Source organism: Takifugu flavidus, chromosome 1 (assembly GCF_003711565.1).
Source record: "Takifugu flavidus isolate HTHZ2018 chromosome 1, ASM371156v2, whole genome shotgun sequence".
NCBI lineage: Eukaryota > Metazoa > Chordata > Actinopteri > Tetraodontiformes > Tetraodontidae > Takifugu > Takifugu flavidus.
The window spans coordinates 735,135-754,163 of NC_079520.1; the positions used below are offsets into that span (position 1 = coordinate 735,135).

Consider the following 19,029-nt stretch of genomic DNA (forward strand, 5'->3'; position numbering starts at 1 on the left):
GCGGGAAATCTTTCGCGTCTTTTTTCCGTTTCCTCTTATTCTGTCAGGTGACTTCCTGTTAAGGGACCGCTGGCCGGAAGTCACCTGATTAATTAGCGCAAACAGCTCGTTTAAATGGGTAAATTAAGGCTAATCTGGTGTTAAAATCATTCCTGAAGTTTCAAGCACATTTATTCGGAGATTTAAAAATAATATTCTCAATTTAAACAAACTTTAGGACATGCTAACGCTAAAGTAGCATGTTAGCACGCTAGTCAGGCTGATCAAACAGCTGTTTTCAGTTGAAAACATGCGGAACAACTGAGGAGTGAAATGGTCTGAAGGTGTTGACGGACCAGCAGGAGGTTCAGGCTCTTCAGAGGGACGCTAATTGGTTGTCAGGGCTAAATGGAGAGATTAATGGATTCATTAGCACAGTTTAGCTCTTCTACAGCGGTGACACATCACGCCTTTTGTTTTAGCAGCTAGTTAGCCTCCAACAATAACACACAGGAAGGGGAAGAATTTAGCAGCTTACTCAGGTGAATCACGAGGAGACGGGACACATTCATGCAACACAGCTAACTGACCCACCAGTTTAGGGTGGTTACCAGTTTAACCAGTGGACAGAAAAAAGTCGTTTTTGGACCCAATTAGAAAAACACTGATTTTATTGTTCTGGACTCTGAAGACCCGGGACACGTCCCTCAGCTCAGAGGTGAAGCCACCTTTGCTAACACCGAGGAGGTCCCAGTGATCCGCGTCCTTGGGGATCCTCCCATCAGAACCGCTGGTGAGGCGCCTGATGATCCACAGCTGCATCCTGAGAAGAACCAAAACAGCACCAACAGTCCCACCGGCCAGGATCCACATCTGGTCCCGGTTAAGTTCTGAAGATACTGAACAGTAGATTTGGCGTGTGATGGACACACGTGCACGGTCAGCAGACACCGGTCCTGGAGGCCCCGCTCCAGATCCAGATCCTGGTTTAAAGTAGGGCTGCACAGCCCTGGCCCTGGTCTGGTCCTGGCCCAGGCCCAGGCCATGGTCCTGGCCCCGGCCAGGGTCCTGGTCCTGGCCCCGGCCATGGTCCTGGTCCTGGCAGAGCCTCCACCCTCAGTCCTGATGACTCTTCTCATGGATGAATTTATCTTCGTACTGAAAAGGAGGATCAGGACAACCATTACCCGAGTCATCAAGTCCAGGTTCTGGACCTCTGTGGACCAGCACCAACACCTACCAGGGCCAGCTGCCGCCCGATGTTCCCCATCGTTATCACACCGGCAAAGAAGATGCAGGGCAACCACGAGCGTATGTACAGGAAGTCCGGCGACGTGTACCTGAACACAAGACGTCAGCATGACCGGTAACCAGCGATCCGCCGGGCCAGCAGGGGGCGCCGCGCCGCTGCTGCATCAACTTACTGAAAGACTCCGTTGTAAACGAGCAGCTGGGTGGCTAACGTAGCTAGCAGCGCGATGCTAACGCCCAGGCCGAAGCCGCTGCGCGAGCGGTCGAAGGTCCACCACAGCCCGACGGAGAGCGCCGCCAGCGTCAGAGACAGCTGCACGTTGTTGGCAAAGTCCACCTTCTGGAGGGGGGTTAAGGTCCCGGCGCTCAGGGGCGTTGACCTCGTCTGAGCAAGCAAAGAAGGATACGGCGCTGGCGTGGTTGATGCCCACAAACGCGGCGACGCAGCGCATCACGCTCGACCACTCCCGCTTGAACCTGTGAGGTTCTCCCAGACGGCGGTCGATGGTCGGGTACAGGAGCCCGATGACGGCTGCGGATCAGGAGCCAGCGAGCATCAGTGATACAGGTGGAGCACACCTGGAGACGTTTGTCACGCACCTGCGGCCGTTCCACAGCAGGGAGGAACCCACCAGGCGGAGGAGAAGATGCTGCTGAGGACGTCAGGGGGGAAGAGGGTGATGTTCCTCTGCACCTGCAGCAGGTTCAGCACCAGCGCCAGGAACACGCCCACGGAGAAGAGCACGCCCCCCCGGATCAGCAGGTTCGTGGTTCTGAGGGGCAGAACGTCCCCGTTTACCGTTCACAGCCCGACCACGAGACGCTCAACGCCTCATGGAGGCGGCGCTAACCTGTTGGTGATGGAGGAGATATAAGGACCACGTGGAGGACGGTGCAGCCACGGCTGTGAAGCGCTGCTGTCTCCCATGGCCGTCAGGGTCCGGGACATCGGGGGGTCTCAGGCAAGACCAGGTGTGTCGTCTTCACGGGGTTAGGGTCTACCTGCAGGATGAGAGATCTGCTGAGGACACCCCACGACCATCGACCACCCACCAGGACATCATCCACCCACCAGGACCATCATCCACCCACCAGGACCATCATCCACCCACCAGGACCATCATCCACCGACCATCATCCACCCACCAGGACCATGGACCACCAACCAGGACCATCGACCACCAACCAGGACCATCATCCACCCACCAGGACATCATCCACCCACCAGGACATCATCCACCCACCAGGACTATCATCCACCCACCAGGACCATCATCCACCCACCAGGACCATCATCCACCCACCAGGATTATCATCCACCCACCAGGACCATCATCCACCCACCAGGACATCATCCACCCACCAGGACCATCATCCACCCACCAGGACCATCATCCACCCACCACGACCATCATCCACCCACCACGACCATCATCCACTCACCAGGACCATCATCCACCCACCAGGACCATCATCCACCCACCAGGACCATCATCCACCCACCACGACCATCATCCACCCACCACGACCATCATCCACCCACCAGGACCATCATCCACCCACCAGGACATCATCCACCCACCAGGACCATCATCCACCACCACGACCATCATCCACCCACCAGGACCATCATCCACCCCCAGGACCATCATCCACCCACCACGACCATCATCCACCCACCAGGACCATCATCCACCCACCACGACCATCATCCACTCACCAGGACCATCATCCACCCACCAGGACCATCATCCACCCACCAGGACCATCATCCACCCACCAGGACATCATCCACCCACCAGGACCATCATCCACCCACCACGACCATCATCCACCCACCAGGACCATCATCCACCCACCAGCCCCGCAGGTGACCCGGAAAATCTCATTTAAATCTCATTTTCCAGACATTCACAGCACCAACCGACCAGTGAACTACAAGCTGTGGTATATTTATCGGGCTGTTAGGGGTCATTCAGCAGCTACAGACACGCTAGCTAATACTGAAGCTAACTTAGCTGCTAAACACCCTTTTAACTATGATTTAACTTTAAAAACCCGATAAAAACAATGGAAAGTATCGCTCTTTAACTAATCTATGCTCGTGTATCGACAGCGGAGTTAGCTTCATGGTCATTGAGGCGGCTCCGTGTTGCTAACTAGCTTAGCAACCTTTAGCATGGAGACTACCGGCCACTTCCGGTCGGCCAACACTCACAAACACTGAGACGCAGCAGCGAAACATTCCCCGACTGATCCAGCGGTCCAAACCCTGTAAACGTGCAGCCCAGAACCAGGACCCGGGCCTCTGGCTCCCAGCAGAACCACTTCCGGCTTCTGCGGTGACGAGCTGGGACCGGGTCCGCATGGATGACGTCACCGCGTTACTGACGTGGCACGTGATCGGCTAATCCACAAGATCGTGATTATACTGGATTTCCTCTTTATTTACTAATGACGTCGTTTGTTCGCCTTAGATCCGGTCGTTTTAGGACAGTTTGGATCATTTTAGCTCAGGTTAGATCATTTTAGCTCAGGTTAGATCATTTTAGCTCAGGTTAGATCATTTTAGCTCGTTTTAGATCATTTTAGCTCAGGTTCGATCATTTTAGCTCAGGTTAGATCAGTTTAGCTCATTTTAGCTCAGGTTAGATCATTTTAGCTCAGGTTAGATCAGTTTAGCTCATTTTAGCTCAGGTTAGATCAGTTTAGATCATTTTAGCTCAGGTTAGATCACATCTAGCATGACTGATCTGTTTCCAATGAAAGATCTGCCAAATCCTGCTCTCCAGCTTTGTGTTAATGGAGGGATTTATGGGATCTATGTGATCTATGTGATGAGGGATCCCCGTGTTAATGTAGGGATCTATGTGATCTATGTGATGAGGGATCCTGGGTTCCACACCAGACGTCCAGCCGTGGGGACCGGATCAGCCTGACTATTGTCTGTTGTCAGTCAATCATTGATGGAAGATTCTTCCTCTTGGCAGGTCAGTGATGCTCTGGGGGAGACTCACTCCATCCCATAATTAGCCTGATCGACAAAGACCCAGATTTCAATTAGTTGTCAAGGGCTTCCTGGAGGTCCTCCTGGCCCCACTGGTGAACAGGCCAGGATTCAATCCATCACCCTCCTCTTCATGGATGTGACTGATGGGGGCCCTGGCCCCGCCCCCTGCCCCGCCCCCACCCCCCCTCATAAATGTCACCCCGTTGGAAGGTTGCAGTTTGAAAATAATGACCCGGCGAGCTCCCAGTTGTCAGTGATTAACCTCTGACCCCCCACGACGGCTCCCCACCCACCGTTCTGGTCCCCCTCAGGATTCTGGGCTCTCCAGACCCACCTGTGGTGATGAGAGGTGGACACGGCGCCCCCTGGAGCCACGCCCACGTTCACCTGGACGATGAACCCGTCAGACTACCAGGGGCCGGCGGCGCCACATCAGGAGGCTCCTGGAGGAACCGTCAGGAAGAACATCTCGCCATTGTGTGCGTGACGCCTCCACAGCGAGGAGGAAAATGCTAATGTAGCCGCTGGCAGCCTGCGCTGGCATATTGAAGGATAATGACAAAGGCAGGCCGGTTCCCCCGGTTCCCCCGTGAGCACGCCTGCGGAACAATGATTACAGATTGGCCGGCGTGTCCCTGAACATCGCCAGGGACTCGCATTCTCATGCTAATCACAGCCGCTAGCCGCTCAAATGTATCTGTACTCGCAAGCAAAGAAGATGGAGTGTCCCGGTTAGCTGTGCTTATGTTGGACATTTTAGCCCGCCGCGCTTTGTTTAAGCTAGTTCTGATCTCTTGCTCCCCCTGCTGGAGAAACCGAAACCTCTGGAGAACCTTGGCTCCGACAGCAGAAGCTGAAGCATCTTTTGTTCTTGTGCAGCAGCACAGGAAGCAGCGATCAGCAGTTTGGGCAGGTAAACGCTGGCGAGTGGGCGGGGCTTCACTCCAACACCTGCAGTTCCCTCGTTTAGCTGCAACGCTCGTTTAGTAAATCGCTGAACGATGATTGGAAGTGAGGTTTGGATGATCTAAAGCTGGAGCGGCTCTCTGAGGAGATCAGATCTCCCGATCGATCAGATCAGATCTCCTGATCAGATCATCAGATCAGATCTCCTGATCGATCAGATCTACATGGATCAGCTTGTTCAGACTCCAACACGAGCAGACAAACGAACCTTTAATGTGACCAATATTGATTAATCCGATTAAAATGTCCCGTTTGATCAACGTTGTGGGACCGTTTGGGCTGAAAAAGGCCCGTTTGGCTGATCCAGCTTCTTTATTTTCATTGTGAGCAGCGGAGCCGCAGGAGCCTGGATGGAGGTTAAGGTGGGGGGGGCTGCTGCGCTCTGATTGGCCGAGCAGCTTCCTCACAGATCACCTGTCAGTGTTAATCAGCCGCCATCTTTTAACGGGCCGGCCGGCCGATGGGAGAGGTGAGCCCGGCGCTGCTCGGGACGAAACAGATGATAAATCATTTGTACATAATTAGTGCGCAGCAAGGTTACGACTGACACCGATTTCATCTTAATTAGGAGGCAAATTTGTTCCATTAATTTAATCCGGCGTGCATGAGCAGCTCGGCCCCTAACTAAGTTAATCCTACACCTGTCAGGCCGCAGCGCGGTCACATGACACGCTGGAGGGGTGGGGTTGCCATGACAACAGGTGACGCAGCACCGTCAGAAGTTCACGACGACGTCAACATTAGACGTCACCGCCTGTGGGCTGCTGCACGTGTTTCAGGACGGGACTGACCCGGGTACAGGACGGACCCGGTTACAGGACTGACCCGGGTACAGGACTGACCTGGTTACAGGACTGACCTGGTTACAGGACTGACCTGGGTACAGGACTGACCCGGTTACAGGACGGACCAGGTTAGAGGACTGACCCGGGTACAGGACTGACCCGGTTCCGGTCCCAGAGACGCTGCTGCTGTCCCCAGTGGGACCAGCAGGAGGCGCCGTTGCTCTGCGGGGAGAATAGAACCCGACAGGCTTCACTAAAAGCCAAACGGAAGTTCTGAGCAGAACTTTGAGGTCATGATCAAACATCACCCACATCAGCCCGATGAGGAGGCTCAGAACGGGACAGGAGCGAGGTCAAAGGTCAACCTTCAGGTGCAGCCCCGCCTCCCCAGCCGTCCTGACCTCTGACCCCCCAGGAAGGTTCTGATCAATCAAAACTTGGACTCATCTGTGTTAATTAGCGTCTTTAAACAGTTTATTGGGAAATGCAGCAGTTTGAACAAGACTTCCTCTCACAGCTTCCTCGTTGTTGCCATGGCAACAGTCTTCTGCCGTCTGTCCTTCAGGAGCTCCTCGCGAGCCATGGGCTGGATGATGGCGCCCAGCTGGGTGACCACGCGGGGCTTGGTGACCTTCCTGACGGTGCGCTCCGTGTTCCAGGTCCGGCCCGTGGGGACCCGGATGGTGCTCTCAAACTGCTCCTGGTTCTCAAAGGGGAAGGGCAGCGCGCTGACCTGATGGACGCCCACGCCGCCGTTTCTCTTCTCCGAGATGATGACGGCCGGCAGCTTCGTGTCCTTCCTGGAGGCGGGCGGCGGCGCTCTGACCCGGAACCGCTTCCGTTTGGAGCGGGACGGTTGTAGCCCCACCCCTCCCCACTCGCCCCAGCCCGGCAGCGTCAGGTCCACCAGCTTCGGCTTGGCCGCATCTTCTTGTGCCGTTTTGTCCTTCAGAAAGTCTGAAACAACATCGTCACCAGCGAAGGCCTCCCTGATGAGCCCTCTCTGGTCCTGGACCTGCTCACGGTCCTGGACCTCCTCACGGTCCTGCTCCTCCTCTACGGACAGAGGCAGGGGGGCCTGAACCTCCACTGTGCCCTTTGTGAGGACTTCCTTCAGCTCAATTCCTCTTCGCCTCTTCCTCTTCCGCACTGGAGCCACAGTTTCTGTGGGGGGCGGGGCTCCCGCTGGGGGCGGGGCTCCCGCTGGGGGCGGGGCCTCCACCAGGTGGACATCACCACTGTGTTCTTGGTCCAGAAGTTCTGCCTCCTCCAGTGGAGCCTCCTCTGGTCCTGGGTGAAACTGCTCCTGACGCACCTTCCTCCTGCTTTGGAACTGCCTGAGGAGCAGCTCCTCCTCCTGCTCCTCCTCCTGCTCCTCCTCTTGCTCCTCCTCCTGCTGCAGCCCGACACTCTAAACACAAATCAACACAGCTTTAGTGAGCAGCGCTGCAGCTGAGATGTTTCTAAATGAAGTTACAGGAAAATGTTTTCTGCATCAGTGAAATTTGAACTGTCTTCCGAACAAACCTGCTCCTCCTGCTGCTCCTCCTGCTCCTCCTGCTGCTCCTCCTGCCTGGTCAGCTCTGCACTGTCACCCTTCTGCTCCTCTCGTGGTTCTTGGGTCAGTTTTCCTCTCATCCAGGGGTTGGAAGAGTCACCTCCGTGCTCAGCATCGTTCACTATTTCAGGCAGCTTCTCCTCCTCCTCCTCCTCCTCCTCCTCCTCCTCCTCCTCCTTCTGCACCACCCTCTCCGTCAGCTCCTTGTGGACCTCCAGCTGCTCCTGCATGGCCCGGCGAGCCTCCTGGTCATACTTGGCCATGACGGCTTTGGAGCGGGCCCACTTGCCGCTGTTCTGGTGTTTGAGGGACATCCTCTCCTGCATCCGGGCCAGCTCCATCTTGCTGAGCTCCTCCAGAGCCGCGGCCGGGTCCGTCTTCACCATCTCCTCAAAGCGCCTCAGGAACTCCTTCTTCTTGCCCTTGTTCTGGACTTTGTGGAACTTCTTGCTCTTGATGCGTTTCTCTCTCCTGGCCCGGGCTTCGTAGTAGGACTGCAGGGCCCGGTTCTTCTGAAGCTCAGCCCGCCGGATTTTGGCCTCCTCGAGGCTCATGGCTCGCACGGACGCTTCATCGGCCGGCGTCAGGACCGGGTCATCGATGGGCTGCTTGTTGGCGGTCAGCAGGGAGAAGATCTCCTCTTCCAGGGGCGTCCGGGCCTTCCAGCCCATCACCACCTTCTCCATGGGTTTGGGTCCTGATGGATCCTGGTTCAGCGGGAAGACCAGCTGTTCGGCCCGCTGGTGCTGCCTAATGACGCCGCTCCAGCGGCTCACTTCTGCCGAGGCCTTCTGGAACGCCACGGCCCGCTGGATCTTCTGGCTCTGCTGCTTGCTGAGCGGACTCTCGAGGGTCTTCTTGATCCGCTGCAGGTTTTTCAGCTGCTTGGCGGTTTTGCTCGGTCCCCCAGGCGTCTGCTCCACGGTGCCGATCAGCTCCGACAGGTCGATCTGGTCGCCCGCTTCCCCCGCCGTGGTGACCGAGAACTCGGACATCTGCACCGACGCCTCGGACCGCTCCGCCACGCGCTTCCTCCTCGGACCTGCGTCACACGGGAGTTCCAGCGTTTTCAGTGTTTACTGGTCCATTAGTTTCAATTAAAACGATCGTTTTGGACGCTAAAAGGAGCTTTAAAAAGAAACACTTGATGCTAATAAATGGTTCAACTGACGTGAAACAGAACCGCAATTTACAGCAAAAATATGTGATTTTTGTTTCGTTAAAACGAGTCGAATCAGGTCCTGGAGCAGGACCCAGGTCCAGGACCCTGGAGCAGGACCCTGGTCCAGGACCCTGGAGCAGGACCCAGGTCCAGGACCCTGGAGCAGGACCCTGGTCCAGGACCCTGGAGCAGGACCCTGGAGCAGGACCCAGGTTCCTCTCTCACCTCCCAGAGAGCTGATGGCTTCCAGCAGCTTCCGGTGTTTTCGTTCATCCTCTCCGTCCTTCTCCTCTTCTTCCTCCTCACTCGTGATTGTTTCCTCCTCCTCTTCATCGTAGGCCACCTCGGGCTTCTCTTTTATCCCCTTCGACCGTTTCTTCACCCTCCTTTTAGCCGATTTCTTCTCCACAACTTTGGCCATGTCGCAGCGCCGCTCAACACACGTGTGCCGTAAACCGAGTCGCTGTCGTAAATCGCCGAAGCGCGTCGCGCTGTCGCAAAACGACTCTGACTCCATTCTCTTAAACTGCACAGTAAATTATTCTGGTGTCAAACACATACGGGAATCATTGTGGAGTAACAGTCTTTGAGTTTTCTGATATACAATTTTATAATACAGAACCAGATAAAACAGCAGATTTAAGATTAATTAACAGTTGAATAGGAGAAACAGCAGATATGAACAAGAGTGGAGATCTTACGCTGTTACTGTAACACTTTCAACAGGATAAAACCCAAAATATTTGTGCACACAAATTCCTCATTTAACCCACCAGTAGTGGACCACCAGGAGCACTGGGCTGCCTTGCTCAGGGGCATCCTGTCCCTGGATTTAAAGCAACAACAACTAAACTCTGTTCCAAAACCAGTTCCTTTGGTCTGAGTGCTGAGCAACATTCTGCCCCTCACACTGGATTTCATGCTGAAATTACACCTGACACACAGATAAAAGTACAAATGACTCTACAGATCAATCAAAACAAGCTTTCTTACATTCGTGGGAGAAATTAATAAATTTCAGGTTATTTTTCTATATCAGTTACTCTAATGATGGTTTTAAGATTAAATAGTTCTCGTCTGTTCTTTAAAAGACTTTATTTTATCACTATTTTTACTTCTGCGCTGATTCCTGATCTTCAGACGCCCCCTGGTGGCCTTAAATGTGATTACACGAAATATTACAGAAAGAAATGGCTAATTAAGATTAGATTAGATTAGATTCAACTTTATTGTCATTACACATGTCACAAGTACAAGGCAACGAAATGCGGTTAGCATCCAACCAGAAGTGCTTAAGTAGCGAATAAAACTGTGATGGGTATATACAATATATACACACAATGATATATGTTTATGATATCAATCTATATGTTTGTATTTACAGAGTTCACAGATATGTAAAGGGTATATAAACCAATCTATCTATCTATCTATCTGTCTGTCTATCTGTCTGTCTGTCTGTCTTCAGTGGTGCGACCACGCGACCCGGTGCAATCATGTGACCCGGGGCGATCACGTGACCCGCCAGCAACACTTCCGTTCAACATGGCGGCGGCTGCGTCTGTTTTCCACCGAGTGAGAACTGGCTCGAAGTTAGGAAACCAGTACGACCAGGACGGCAACGTGATCCAGGTAAAGCGGCTTTGGTCGAAGTGTGTGAAAACGAAGCTTTGGCGTAAAGACCGGAAGGCCGCGTGTCCGCGGGCGGTGCTAACGGCTAACGGCTAACGGCTCGTTCGGTGGGTTGAGTCGCATTAAAACGAACCAGCAGCAAATGTGAGAATTTAGAGAAACTTTTTACGGAGGATTCACTGAAATTCTGCCACTTGTGGCCAAATCGCCTGCTGAGATCAGGCAGCTCCGGCGATGGAGGCCGTTGCTGCAGAGCACTTCGGCAGGAGGATGATGGTAGTGATGAAGATGATGATGATGATGATGGTGGTGAGTTTTCAGGTGGAAACCAGAGAGGATGAAGAGCAGAGCATCAAGCTGACAGAGATTCTGGAGCTCCTGGTGGCTGCTGGGTACTTTAGAGCTCGAATCAAAGGACTGTCACCATTCGATAAGGTCTCACACACACACACACACACACACACACACACACACCACAATAATGAAAGGCAACCTTACTTGATCAGCGGCTGTGTGTGAACCTCCTCAGGTGGTCGGCGGGATGACCTGGTGCGTCACCACCTGTAACTTTGACATCGACGTGGATCTCCTCTTCCAAGAAAACTCAACCATTGGACAGAAAATGTAAGAGTTGCTTATTTCCTCCGGCTCCAGCTCCTCCACATCTGCTCGGATTCTGTCGAAATGTTGTTTTCATTCTTGCTAATTCCAGCAAAACGACTGGAATTTGAAAGGTTTGCTTCCTCTGCTCGTGTCTTTCCAGAGCTCTGACAGAGAAAATCGTGTCTGTGCTTCCAAAAATGAAGTGTCCTCATCGCCTGGAGCCGCATCAGATCCAAGGCCTGGATTTCATCCACATCTTCCCGGTGATCCAGGTGCGGCAGCGGGCACGTCCTTGTCCTTCAGGCGACCTTGCTTTGACCGTGTGCCTGTGTGAATCCTGACAGTGGCTGGTGAAGAGAGCCATCGAGACCCGAGAGGAGATGGGCGACTACGTCAGAGCTTTCTCCATTTCTCAGTTCCAAAAGACTCACAGACTTCCGGAGGTACGGACGCCTGATCCCAGAGGGGAAAGTGGGAGAGCTCGGGGAGGAAGTGATGAAATGGAGCTCAGATTGTCGTTAGTGTTGCTAGCGTTAGCGAGCTTGTGGCCGGGCTAGCGGCGCCTGACTGGTTGATGCTGGTGTGACAGGATGAAGAGTTTTTCCAGAGGAAGGACAAAGGTGCGAGAGCTCTCCTGGACGTGCTGGTGAGTTTCTGCTTCTTCAGCTTCCTCCCACACACTCGGAGTCCTCTGGAGGGTTTTTGACGGTTTTTCCAGGAGGTGTACAAACCTCAGCGGAAGTACCGTCGGCAGAGGGAGGCGGGCGAGCTGCTGGACGAGGAGTCCAGGGTCCACTCCACGCTGCTGGAGTACGGCAGGTAAACGCCCTCTCACACGTGGCACTGGTACATTTGCAGCATTCAGAACCGCGTTTGACAAATTAAACAACCTGGAAATGTGTCAATTTAAAAAGAACCACGTTCGCTCTCCAGCCACGCCCACTCTGCTCTGATTGGTAGCTTCTCATAGGCTCTCCTGGAGTGGGTGGGCGTGGCTAACGTGGCACGCTGGTCACATGATGCTGTGTCACATTTAACCAGGTTTGATTGAACCTGTTAGTGACCCGTTGGGATCCAGTTTAATTTCAAGCCTTCGCAGCTCATGCTGGCCTGCTGTCACCATAGCAACCACAGTGTCTTCAGCTCACATGTGTACCTGTTTCCTGTCAGACTGTCGGGTTTCCTGCTGTAAGTATGACCCGTGTGCAGCGGCGTGTCCCGTGTCTCAAGCATGTTGTGGCGTGTTGCACAGCTGATCACCTGCTCTCAGCGTTGTGGTGGTGATGATGGTGATGATGATGGCGATGGCGAAGTCGTGGCATGCTGCCCTGGTTCTGCATAAACCTGCGGCCTTTTCACTCTGCTCTTTTCCTGCAGGAGATTCGGATTCAGCAAACAGGCCGAACGAGAGAAGGTTCGTCCGCCGTCTCCGGCTCCGAGTGGGACCTCCCCACGTGGTAACGTCTTTGTCGTCTGTGTTCAGGAGGACGAGAGGAAGGCGTCGGCGTCCGGCCTCTCCCAGGGGGCGCCGGAGGTGTCTGAGGAGGAGGAGCTGCAGGAGGCCGAGGAGGTGAGAAGGTTTCGCCCATCCCCCCCCCCCCCCCCCACCCCGTCCAACGTGTTTGTTTACCTGCTTTCAGAAGAGGATTAAATCTCTGATGACCAACATGGCGGCCATGGTCAGCGAGGAGGTACGGAGAGCCAGGTTGTCCTCTCGGACCTTCAGCTGCTTCGGGACCAGGCTGAACTCCTCTCCCTGTCTGTCTGCTGGCAGGGCCGGCTGACGGCCAGCGCGGTGGGCCAGATCGTGGGTCTGCAGTCCGCGGAGATCAAACAGATGGCGTCCGAGTACGCCGAGAAGGTGAGCGGCAGCCGTGGCCTCCGGGTGCACGCGTCCGCGCCGCGCCGCCGTCACATGACCTCTGTCCTCCCGCAGCAGGGGGAGCTGTCGGAGCAGGAGCGTCCGGACCGGTTCGGCCCGCTGCAGCAGCACCGCAGAGCCGTGGCGTCGCTGGAGAAACAGATCCAGCAGAGGAAGCAGCAGCTGGAGGAGGTCAGGGCTGGTCCTGGATCAGCACGTCTCAGGGTTGGTTCTGTCCCCGTCACAGCTGGAGACGTGATCGGACGCTTTTGCACCTTCACAGCTGCAGGTGCGACATGCTGAGATGAAGAGCGACTGTGAGGAGGCCAAAGGGAAGCTGGTGGAGGTGGGACAGGTTCCTGCACACCTGAGCCCCGCCCGGCCGTCGGTAACGTGTGTGTGTGTGCGTGTGTGTGTGTGTGAAGGCTACAGAACACTCCGAGAGGCTGGACAAGCAGCTGAGGTCTCTGGAGGAGAAGGAGCAGCAGACCAACAGCAGGCGAGTCTTCTGGTTCCCGTCACTTCCTTCACTTTTTACCTGTTTGTGTGGCTCCTCCCACAGTCACACCTGCTCCTGGGGTCAACAGGTGACTGTGAACGGTCCTCGGGTGTAAACGCTCGTTAGCCTCTCGCCTCATGTCAGGTCCTCATAAGGATAGAAATAATGCTCGTCCGAGGCTCATTTGAGCGCTGTGATTGGCTGAGGGGCGGTTGTCTGATGATGTCATCGTGTCATGTGAGCAGCGTTCTGGAGAAGCTGAAGGGCCTCGTGACCATGAACGAGAACCTGAAGCAGCAGGAGCAGGACTTCAGGACGCACTGCAGAGTGAGCACACACACGCTCACACACACACACACACGCTCACACACACACTCACACACACACACACGCTCACACACACACGCTCACACACACACACACGCTGACGGATGAGTCTTTGGTGATGGCGATTCGTGCCTGTTCACCGGCGCGGCCTGTGTGTCCAGGAGGAGATGGTCCGTCTGCAGCAGAACATCGAGGAGCTGAAGGCGGCGTCGGGTCCGGACAACGAGGAAGAGAAGGTTGGTTCTGCCTTTGTGCCTTTGATCTTCACGCTCGCTCACGTTGCCGCCTGTGGTCCAGGAGCGGAACCAGCTGATGGACCGACAGTGCGACACCGACCGGGAGAAGCTGCAGAGGATCCGACTGCTGATGGTACCGCCACACGTCCCGCCGCACCTGAGCAGGTGGCGCTCGGCCCGCTTAACCTCTCGTCTGCGTTCAGGCTCGGAGGAACCGTGAAATCGCCGTCCTGCAGCGGAAGATCGACGAGGTGCCGAGTCGGGCCGAGCTGACTCAGTACCAGAAGAGGTTCTTGGAGCTCTACAGCCAAGGTGAGGCGGGTCCGCCGCAGGTCCAGAGACGCCAGACAGTCGCCAAGATTCCGTTTGTGTTCTAGTGTCGGCGACGCACAAAGAGACGAAGCAGTTCTTCACGCTCTACAACACGTTGGACGACAAGAAGGTTTATCTGGAGAAGGAGGTCAGTGAAGGCAGCACGGTCAATCTGGAGGAGGAGGTCAGTGAAGGCAGCACGGTCAGGCCTTCAGCCCAACGCTCGCTCTCTCTCTCTCTCTCTCTCTCTCTCTCTCTCTCCGTCTCCACAGGTGAATCTGCTCAACTCCATTCACGACAACTTCCAGCAGTGAGTAAAAACACGTGCGTGACGACGAGCACGCGTGGGACCGGCGTGTTGACGTCCCTGTTCTGTCCTCAGAGCCATGTCCTCCTCCGCTGCTAAGGAGCAGTTCCTGCGACAGATGGAGCAGATCGTAGAGGGCATCAAACAGAGCCGCATCAAGGTCCGAGCGCTAACGCTAACGCTGAGCTAACCGGGGCCTTCAGATCCAACAAGACGGACTTTGTTTTCACAGTTGGAGAAGAAGAAGCAGGAGAACAAGATGAGGAGAGACCAGCTGAACGACGAGTACCTGGAGCTGCTGGACAAACAGAGACTCTACTTCAAAACCGTCAAAGACTTTAAGGAGGTGAGAAGACCTGAGATGTTGATGTTCTCACGTTCAGTGGCCGGGCTAACGCTAACAGCTGCCACATGTGCCGCCACTGAGGCTGATCCCTTTGCTTGTAGGAATGTCGGAAAAACGAGATGCTGCTGTCCAAGCTGAGAGCTAAAGGAGCGTCGTAGCGTAGCCCCACCTGCTGGTGAACTCACGCCGCGGAACGCTACGTCGGCAAAGCTAAAGCAAGAAACAAGTAGAGTCCTTTCATGTATTCCCGACGTGTCCTTATTATGAGCTCACTTCCTACATGTGCCAAGTCAAATGCCTTCAAATCACCGGCCAATCAGAGATCTCGATAACGTTAGCATGTTTCTCTTTTATAACCACCACTGACACATCTGGAGACACGTGGTCGCTGCAGCTGTGGCTCAACCATCACCCCAAACCCTGTTGATGCCCCCGGTGGCGGTTAGCAGCACAGCTCCATTAATGTAGATTAGCGCCTGAGCTAACTGAGCTAACAGAAGTCAGCGACTGCGGCCGTATCGTGACTCAACCGTCGGTCGTGTCCACGTCTGAGACGCTTGTGATCAGCGTGTACGAGAAATAAAAGCTGGTGTCAGATAAGAGTGTTTGTGTGCTGATTGGCGATATCACAAGTCACATGATGGATCTGTGGCGGAAACGTCCTGTGCAGCTCCACGTCTGTCGGGGGGGCGCTCGCCGCCGTGCACGCACTCGTTTATTACTCATCATTTATCAAACCTTTTTTCTTTTTACATCTAACTTTTTGTCTTTTAAATGTGATGTTTTTCCCTTTTGTGACCCTTTTTATTGGTTTAATTATTTAGAGTAAAACATTTTTTTTCACTCTGGTGACATTTTAAAGTTTTTCTCTTTTTACATTTCAACCTATTTTCAAGAATTTACATAAACGTGCTCAAAAATCTGACCCACATTTGCTGGTGTGTGTGTGTGTGTGTGTGTGTGTGTGTCATTGATTGTGATATCAACGCACCCGTCACAGCCCTGATTGGGCGCTATGAGACACCCTGATGTTCAGGCCACACCCACCGGTGACGTCACAGCTCACCTGACGGAGCTCCGTCCTCACATTTGATGCCTCCCGATTCCTGATAAAGATGTTTTTTATTCCGCGTGAGAACCTGATAAAAGAGGAGGCGGCGTGAAGCGCCTGTGGCTCCTCATTGCTGGCCATGAATGCTGGTGGAACACAGGTGATCTGGTGGAACACAGGTGATCTGATGGCTCCTGTGACGGAGCTGCTGCTGCTGCTGCTGCTGCTGGATGCTGCGGAAGCTGCGGTTGCCCCCGACGACGCCGCCGCCGCTCAGGTCTGGAAGCTGCAAATGAAGGAGCTGAAAGGAAAAGGTGAGACAGGAGACAAAACTGTCAACAAAAGTCTAAACTTTGATGATTTATGGATCCTTCAAAGTTGATTCTTTCTATAGAAAAACATCAACTGACAAATTGGTGCAAATAAATTTGACTTTGAAGCTTGAAATGAAAATTTGAAGGACGTTTCTATGATTCACGCTGACAAAAAGTACGTTTGATTTCATAAAAGTATCAAAAACTGAGTGGAATTAAAATCCCACGATGTGAAAAAGTGTGAAACTAAATCTTGAAGCCGTCAGATGAGTCCGAGCGTCAAAGATTTAAACATTTAAATCGACACCAAAGCGAAATTCCCCCTTTTCTCCGCTAGATTCCAGCCCTCCAATCAGAGACGGCTCCGCCCCTCAGCTGCTCTACTGCCGCGCTGGGATTGGCTACCACCTGCAGATTCTGGCCAATGGCACGGTGGGGGGCGTGCACAAGGCCGACGCCAACTGTGAGTCCGCGCGTGCGTGCGTTGCCCCCACGACTCCGCTCTAACGCTTCTGTCCTCCAGGCTGGATGAAGGTGTTCGCCCTCAAACGCGGCGTCGTGGGGATCAAAGGAGTCGAGAGCGGTTTATATTTGTGTCTGAGCGCAGACGGAGCGGCGCGCGCAGCGGTACGGCCCGGAAGCTAAGCTAAGCTAAGCTAACTGGAGACCTCTGGCATGCTAACCATACAGCATTTGGCGCCACATGAACTGTGGCTAGCACGTGTAGCATAAATGTCACGATCATCTCGTCCTCTTTTTTTTAGAAAGAATTTTCTGAGGAGTGCTTGTTGAAGGAGAACCTGGAGGAGAACCTCTACACGACCTTCTCCTCCCTGGTCCATCCAGGCATCTTCCTGGCTCTGTCCCACAGAGGAGAGCTCAGGAGGGGCAACAGAGTCGGGCGCCACCAGGCCTCAACGCACTTCCTGCCCAGGTGGTCACCATGACGACCAGCACCCCAACCAAAGACGGTTTTAGCTGAAGCAGCAGAACTGTTGCTGTTGTTTTATTCTCGTGGCTCGAAATAAAAGAGGTTTTTCAAGAGTCGACTGTTGAACGTTGATGTGAACTAAAACGTGCTGCTGTCCGGTCAAATAAAGTGTTAAAACATTTGGAGAATCCTACAAATCATAGTTCCTGCCCTTCTTACGCAACAATTGGCTGGCGTTTCCATGGAAACGGCTGGTTACTTTACCTGTCCGGGGTTCTGGACAGTGACGCCCCCCCCCCCTCCATCCCTCCATCTGCCAGGAACACTGGAACCTGAGCTCCAGAGGGGGCGGAGTCCAGACACCCGATCAGCACTCACCTGCTCAGGTGTCACGTTGAGCCGGAGCCAAGGCACCACAGGACCACCCGGAGGAGACGGTGAGGACGGTCCAACGACCCTCCAGCCTGAGATGGAAGGATGACGAAGAGCCCTGCAGAGAAGAGTAGGGAGAGAACAACTGACTGTCTGTAGCTCATCAGGCATCAGCTCATCTCCAGTCACCTGTCTGCCTGTCTGTGTGTCTGTCTGCCTGTCTGTGTGTCTGTCTACCTGCCTGTGTGTCTGCCTGCCTGCGTGTCTGCCTGCCTGTGTGTCTACCTGCCTGCCTGCCTGTGTGTCTGCCTACCTGTCTGCGTGTCTGTCTGTCTGTCTGTCTACCTGCCTGCCTGCCTGTGTGTCTGCCTGCCTGCCTGTCTGTGTGTCTGCCTGCCTGCCTGCCTGTGTGTCTGCCTACCTGTCTGCGTGTCTGTCTGTCTGTCTGTCTACCTGCCTGCCTGCCTGTGTGTCTGCCTGCCTGCCTGTCTGTGTGTCTGCCTGCCTGCCTGTCTGTGTGTCTGCCTGTCTGTGTGTCTGCCTGTCTGTGTGTCTGCCTGTCTGTCTGTGTGTCTGCCTGTCTGTGTGTCTGCCTGTCTGTCTGTGTGTCTGCCTGCCTGTGTGTCTGTCTGTGTGTGTGTCTGCCTGCCTGCCTGCCTGTGTGTCTGTGTGTCTGCCTGTCTGTGTGTCTGCCTGTCTGTGTGTCTGTGTGTCTGCCTGTCTGTGTGTCTGCCTGTCTGTGTGTCTGCCTGTCTGCCTACCTGCCTGTGTGTCTGCCTGCCTGTCTGTGTGTCTGTTTGCCTGTCTGTCTGTCTGCCTGCCTGTCTGCCTGCCTACCTGTCTGTGTGTCTGCCTGTCTGTGTGTCTGTGTGTCTGCCTGTCTGTGTGTCTGCCTGTCTGTGTGTCTGTGTGTCTGCCTGTCTGTCTGTCTGTCTGTCTGTCTGTCTTGCAGCTGCAGGCACTTCTGCTGACTCAGCATCACCCACAGTAAGTCGGCTAATTAGCATTGAACTAAAAGTGTTTCTCGCGTTGCTCTAAACATCAAAGGAAATCAGCTGATTCTAACGGTGTAATTTGCTTTCATGAAGTTATACGAAATAATTAATTCATAATAATCAGACCTGAACAGACAGAATCTGTTTTATGCTTTGATGTATTAGCTTGTAATGAAACAAAGAAGGAAAACCACCTCTGTCCCCCCCTGCTGGTCGTTGGCAGTGGGGCTAGTCTGGCTCCACCCCTAGTCTGGCTCCACCCCTAGTCTGACTCCACCCCTCGTCTGGCTCCACCCCTAATCTGGCTCCACCTCTAGTCTGGCTCCATCTCTAGTCTGGCTCCACCCCTAGTCTGACTCCACCCCTCGTCTGGTCCCACCCCTAATCTGGCTCCACCCCTAGTCTGGCCCCACCCCTAGTCTGACTCCACCTCTAGTCGGGCTCCAACCCTAGTCTGACTCCACCCCTCGTCTGGTCCCACCCCTAATCTGGCTCCACCCCTAGTCTGACTCCACCCCTAATCTGGCTCCAC

General features: G+C 54.2%; 5 protein-coding genes and 1 long non-coding RNA gene across 12 annotated transcripts in view; 3 read left to right on the forward strand and 3 right to left on the reverse strand.

The window, feature by feature from the left end:
• Positions 1-632: 632 nt before the first annotated feature.
• On the reverse strand, positions 633-3,608 carry insig2 (insulin induced gene 2). Of its 2 annotated transcripts, none has more exons than XM_057054201.1 (7): positions 3,449-3,608; positions 2,082-2,232; positions 1,831-2,003; positions 1,638-1,762; positions 1,404-1,570; positions 1,220-1,319; positions 633-1,137 (listed from the first exon to the last, which is right to left on the reverse strand). In XM_057054201.1, the coding sequence occupies exons 2-7, from the start codon at positions 2,177-2,179 to the stop codon at positions 1,096-1,098; spliced, it is 705 nt and encodes a 234-aa protein (XP_056910181.1). In that variant the 5' UTR covers positions 2,180-2,232; positions 3,449-3,608; the 3' UTR covers positions 633-1,095. The 2 variants fall into 2 exon arrangements, with proteins under 2 accessions (XP_056910181.1, XP_056910187.1); XM_057054207.1 differs by having other exon boundaries at positions 2,082-2,228; positions 3,449-3,602.
• A 2,833-nt stretch (positions 3,609-6,441) lies between these two features.
• Positions 6,442-9,203, reverse strand: si:dkey-251i10.3 (uncharacterized protein LOC553498 homolog). Its single transcript, XM_057053637.1, has 3 exons — positions 8,937-9,203; positions 7,519-8,591; positions 6,442-7,402 (listed from the first exon to the last, which is right to left on the reverse strand). Exons 1-3 carry the CDS (start codon positions 9,130-9,132, stop codon positions 6,503-6,505), a joined length of 2,169 nt encoding a protein of 722 aa, XP_056909617.1. The 5' UTR covers positions 9,133-9,203; the 3' UTR covers positions 6,442-6,502.
• Positions 9,204-10,189: 986 nt separating this feature from the next.
• ccdc93 (coiled-coil domain containing 93) lies at positions 10,190-15,434 on the forward strand. Of its 5 annotated transcripts, XM_057053668.1 has the most exons (24): positions 10,190-10,343; positions 10,665-10,778; positions 10,873-10,967; positions 11,107-11,218; positions 11,291-11,389; positions 11,536-11,592; positions 11,665-11,765; positions 12,117-12,134; positions 12,324-12,360; positions 12,430-12,516; positions 12,587-12,637; positions 12,721-12,807; positions 12,883-12,999; positions 13,091-13,153; positions 13,233-13,306; positions 13,552-13,633; positions 13,795-13,869; positions 13,931-14,002; positions 14,073-14,181; positions 14,247-14,329; positions 14,454-14,491; positions 14,564-14,648; positions 14,721-14,834; positions 14,936-15,434. In XM_057053668.1, the coding sequence occupies exons 1-24, from the start codon at positions 10,257-10,259 to the stop codon at positions 14,990-14,992; spliced, it is 1,914 nt and encodes a 637-aa protein (XP_056909648.1). In that variant the 5' UTR covers positions 10,190-10,256; the 3' UTR covers positions 14,993-15,434. The 5 variants fall into 5 exon arrangements, 4 of the variants coding, with proteins under 4 accessions (XP_056909648.1, XP_056909657.1, XP_056909640.1 ...); XM_057053677.1 differs by lacking the exon at positions 12,117-12,134; XM_057053660.1 differs by lacking the exon at positions 12,117-12,134 and having other exon boundaries at positions 12,324-12,516.
• LOC130537479 (uncharacterized) overlaps positions 15,196-19,029 on the reverse strand; it is a 7,313-nt gene continuing 3,479 nt past the window's right edge. The window contains exons 3-4 of the long non-coding RNA XR_008953632.1: positions 17,509-17,620; positions 15,196-16,186 (exon numbers count right to left, since the gene is read on the reverse strand). This is a non-coding gene — a long non-coding RNA (uncharacterized LOC130537479). The remainder of the gene's footprint in view (positions 16,187-17,508; positions 17,621-19,029) is intronic.
• Positions 16,025-17,327, forward strand: fgf9 (fibroblast growth factor 9). Of its 2 annotated transcripts, XM_057054221.1 has the most exons (4): positions 16,025-16,199; positions 16,537-16,662; positions 16,723-16,826; positions 16,964-17,327. In XM_057054221.1, the coding sequence occupies exons 1-4, from the start codon at positions 16,025-16,027 to the stop codon at positions 17,144-17,146; spliced, it is 588 nt and encodes a 195-aa protein (XP_056910201.1). In that variant the 3' UTR covers positions 17,147-17,327. The 2 variants fall into 2 exon arrangements, 1 of the variants encoding a protein (XP_056910201.1); XR_008953614.1 differs by lacking the exon at positions 16,025-16,199 and adding an exon at positions 16,297-16,374 and having other exon boundaries at positions 16,537-16,826; positions 16,964-17,243.
• Positions 18,364-19,029, forward strand: part of tmprss3a (transmembrane serine protease 3a) — an 11,963-nt gene continuing 11,297 nt past the window's right edge. Inside the window, exon 1 of the mRNA XM_057054279.1 lies at positions 18,364-18,489. The gene's annotated coding sequence lies outside the window, so the exon portion shown is untranslated. The remainder of the gene's footprint in view (positions 18,490-19,029) is intronic.